The following is a 4,227-nucleotide window of genomic DNA, read 5'->3' on the forward strand; positions in this document are numbered from 1 at the left end:
AAAAATTGCAGATTTTATCATATGTGTCTAATGTTGACAACGTCAAGGCAGCAGAATCATAGATTGATTCAACGTATTGACTTTTAACTACAAAATGTTGGTTAAATTCAAAGATCCATTTTGAGTCCATTTCCAGGTGTGAAGCATGACAAACTTTTCCTCTTGTTGTTATGTTTTTTATTTAATTGGAAGAAACAAATAGATCAATCAATTATGCAAGAGAAGTACTAATATAAAAAGTATCAATCACTCTGTTCTTTCCTTTTTCATATATAAAGATATACAATGATTATAAAGTTACAAACAAATGCTGTAAATAAATTTAACATTTGGTACAGAACCACCTTCACCAATAAAATAACATGAATCAACACTATACCACACCCCCATACAGGAGTAGTGTACACTTTAACCAACCCCAAAACAAGAATCTAATAAATACATCCATCTTCTATACCTTCAAATTCCTTTTTCAATTGTATAAATATGTTGTGTGAACAGTGAATCAATATACAACCAATCTTATCAGACCTTGATGCCATCATTGTTTAGATTGTTTGTAGGATTGTTGGAATCAAGCAGGTTCTCAAGTGACCTGGCTTTTCTGTTCCGAACCTTACCAGCCTCTTTTAATAGCTCAGCCAACCTCTTCTTCTCATCATCCACATCAGGATTTGCTGTCCCAAGCTTTTCCTCTCTCATTCCAACAACAAACTCCAGCATTTTTATTGCATCTTCCAACCTACATAAAGATTCAGATTAACAGACTCGTCCAAAATCAAAAACTGTAATTACATTGTATTGAAACACAGACTCGAAAATGCTGATCCTGTCAGTTCTTCTTTCACCAAACGGACCATGACCATTTGTCAAAAAAAATAAGTTAGTCCCACGTTCGTAACTTGCCTATATATCTTACTGCCACTACAGCATATATGTTTCAGAAGACCCTGATACTTTTAAAGTTAAATAAATACAATGGAGGTAAGATGACTAGCAAAAAGTTTGAATCACAATATAATGCAAATAATTGATGGAAAGAACAAATTGGAGGTCGAAATTGAGATCCAGAAAGTGGCATACCTGCCCACTGCATCGTAAGTGCCAGCAAGATTGCTATAAACACCAAGCGTATCGGGGTGATATGGTCCATATTCTTGTTCCAAAATGCTTCTTGATTCTTCAAACAGATCCAAAGCTTCATTTATTGCATATCGCTGTACACAAGCAAGCCCCATTTGATTAAGAGCAATACCAAAGAAGGCTGATTTCTTATCTCCACAGGCGCGGAGTTTCAGCACTGCACTTTTGAACGAGTTGTATGAATCTGAGTAGTTTCCCAACATGTAGTACAAAACCCCCATCTGAGCCTCAATTCCTGCTATTGTATTTTGCTGACCAGGGGCATTATCATACATCTTCAGTGCCTTCTGCAGCAACTTAAGTGCCTGCTCAAGCTCATTCATTGATTCATAGATGGCAGATATGTCAGTCAGACCACTAGCAATCTCCTCTGGAGCAAAACCAGGTGGGGGCTTCCCAAAAATTCTAAGGGCATTTTCACAATAGGATTTTGATTCCTTAAATTTCCCTGTCTTGTTATACAAGTCAGCCAGACGAACAAAAACTGAAGCAACAGCAGGATTATTTTCCCCCTTAGCAGACTTAAGAGCTGTAAGGGCTTTCTGATAAGCAAAAATAGCTTCATCATATCGATTTAGAGATAAATATGTGTCCCCAATGCTGCAATCAACAGATGCCACCTCTGCTTCCTGCCCATTGGCTGCCAAGGACATGCTGGCCAAAACAAGATGCTCAAGAGCAGCTTCATGATCTCCTTTGGATTCACAAATCAGTCCCATGAGCCTTCTGTCCGCCGCCTCCTCAAGAGAAGCAGGAGAACCACTCTCTCTATGGAGATCTAGAGCCATCTGACAGAGCTTCTCAGCTTCATCAAATTGCAGCGCCTGGACATGAGCTTCAGCCAAATATCTGCAGGTCTCACCAACTCTAGGGTCAGAGTCTCCCAATATGCGTCTTTGGACTTCTAAACCTGTTGAATAGGACATAATGGAGTTCTCTAGCTGGCCCAGCATTGCATAAGTATCTCCCAATTGCATATAACCAGCAAATTTAGCAAGGGCATGATCTTGGCCTTCCTCAATCACCGGAATTTCAATTGAGTGCTCCAGAACTGGGATGGCATCACCATACTGGCCTAAGTTACAGTATATTGCAGCAGTCACATGCAAACTCATCACCAGATCCAAACTGGGCTTGCCATCGGCACATCTTTCAAACGACTTTGCTGCTCGAAGGGCTAAATCAAGAGCCTTCTGGGGATTATCTCCAGAAGAAATCAAATCCCTAGCTTGCTTAAGTAGAAATGGCCCAAGATCAGGATTGTCCAAGCCTGATTCCGATGAATCCTCACTGCCATTCTGTAGTTTCAATCCCCCTGAAGGGGAATTGCTCTGTTTCTTTGAGAAGATTCCTCCCGTGATTCCTTTCTTTTGATTTTTCTCATTCCTTTTATCTTTGGGAGGCTTCCCATGAGGACTTTTACCCTTGGGACTTGAGACTGCTGATGCATCAGACTCCAACTGCGACTGAGTTGCTTTCTTTGATTGAGCTGAAGTAGTCTTGGTACTTCCAGATTGGGAATTTTCCAAGTTTCCAATTGAGGAACTTTCATTTTTAATAGCAATATCACTATGAGAATCATCATTCTCTGGCTTCCTCACCCCTTCTTCTTCTTCCATTATCTCCACTTCTCTCATCTCTCCTCCAACAAGATGTCGCAACTCAGAATCAATCCTAGACTCCTCACCTTCTGATCCAAAACTCACCCTAGAGGGCGAGTGATCAGAACTTTGCATCTCACACACATTCTCATAAAGCTGCTCTATAGAGGTCTCAACCACACCCTCAACCACATTCCCTGTGCCGCCATTCTGAGGATTTTGAGTAGTCAAACCTTCATTTAGGGACTTATTTGCAACCACATTCTCTTTACCATTGGTAGAATTTCCATTCTCATTCACTTCACTCGCTGGGCCTTCTTCATGATTTACCTCCATAACGAATCCAGGCATCCCAAAACTCCGAAATCAACTTATATAACTTCTCTTAAACCAAATAAACAGCATCCCTGCAATAAAAATCCTTATAACTTAACTCAGAACACCAAAATTTAGACAAAGCAACCATCAGTAAAACCAAATCAGATACACTAAGCATATGACAAATGAACAAATGGCTATTATTGTTCAATTAGTGCAAGAATGAAGCACTGGAATAGGACATAACTAAGATCATGCAATAAGTGAATAATCAAACGCTTTACAGTTTTACTTCAAAAAACAGATCTTTAACTGATCACCAGAAACGCCAACTTTAGTCCAACTCCATCCATCAAGAAATCAAGACTTTAAACAAATTAAAAACTTTGCCAAAAAAAAAAACGCAAAAGAATTCAAATCCACATAAGAAAACCGGGGTCAACAACTATCAAGTGGACAAAGTCACAAAACTAATCACAGTTGACTACAATCAACTGATCCTACAGTTATATCACCCCAAAGGGTCACCAAATTCAATAACGATTCAACCAGAAAACATATGTATACACTAAGTGAATCAAGGACAAAATGAAAAGAAACATACCTTAGGGAAAACCCATTACAGAGAGAGCAAGAATGAGATGTTTGGTTGGGTACTTGGGTTATCTCTCAGTCTTGTTTATATATATACTCGGATTCTGAATGGTAAAAGTAAAAAATATGTATTAAAAACAATTAACATGTAAAGGGTGTAATGGTAATTTCAATATGAATTAAGATTGCAGAGGTAGAATGTCAAAGGAAAGAAGAAAGTGACTGGTTGTTTGTTTGTTTTAAATTTCTGTATTTTGGTTTATTTATTTTGGTCTGCAACTGCCGATTTTGTTCTGTTTGTTTACGCTTCTCTTTAACTGACACGTGGGATGAGATGATTGGGTGGGATGTCTGAAAAGACAGATGCCTCCTTGCTGAGGTGGAGTTTGAACTTGAAATGTTTGGGAAAGTCATTAGGGAAGGGTGAAATGGGAATTTGAACTCTCTGTCTTTACTCTTTACTCTTGTTCATGCATGAAGCTTACTGTGGTTACTAGGATTCATGTCTCGTTCACGTGTAATAGAATCTGGGGATTCTTTAGGTTTTTTTTTAAAAAAATCTTTTCATTTT

The 4,227-nt window shown here is 38.7% G+C and overlaps 1 protein-coding gene across 1 annotated transcript; it reads right to left on the reverse strand.

The window, feature by feature from the left end:
* Positions 1–228: 228 nt before the first annotated feature.
* LOC113742089 (protein KINESIN LIGHT CHAIN-RELATED 3) lies at positions 229–3,798 on the reverse strand. Its single transcript, XM_072046098.1, has 3 exons — positions 3,667–3,798; positions 1,084–3,151; positions 229–742 (listed from the first exon to the last, which is right to left on the reverse strand). The coding sequence occupies exons 2-3, from the start codon at positions 3,093–3,095 to the stop codon at positions 526–528; spliced, it is 2,229 nt and encodes a 742-aa protein (XP_071902199.1). The 5' UTR covers positions 3,096–3,151; positions 3,667–3,798; the 3' UTR covers positions 229–525.
* Between the last annotated feature and the right edge of the window lie 429 nt (positions 3,799–4,227).

This window comes from Coffea arabica, chromosome 4c (assembly GCF_036785885.1).
Source record: "Coffea arabica cultivar ET-39 chromosome 4c, Coffea Arabica ET-39 HiFi, whole genome shotgun sequence".
Taxonomy (NCBI): Eukaryota; Viridiplantae; Streptophyta; class Magnoliopsida; order Gentianales; family Rubiaceae; genus Coffea; species Coffea arabica.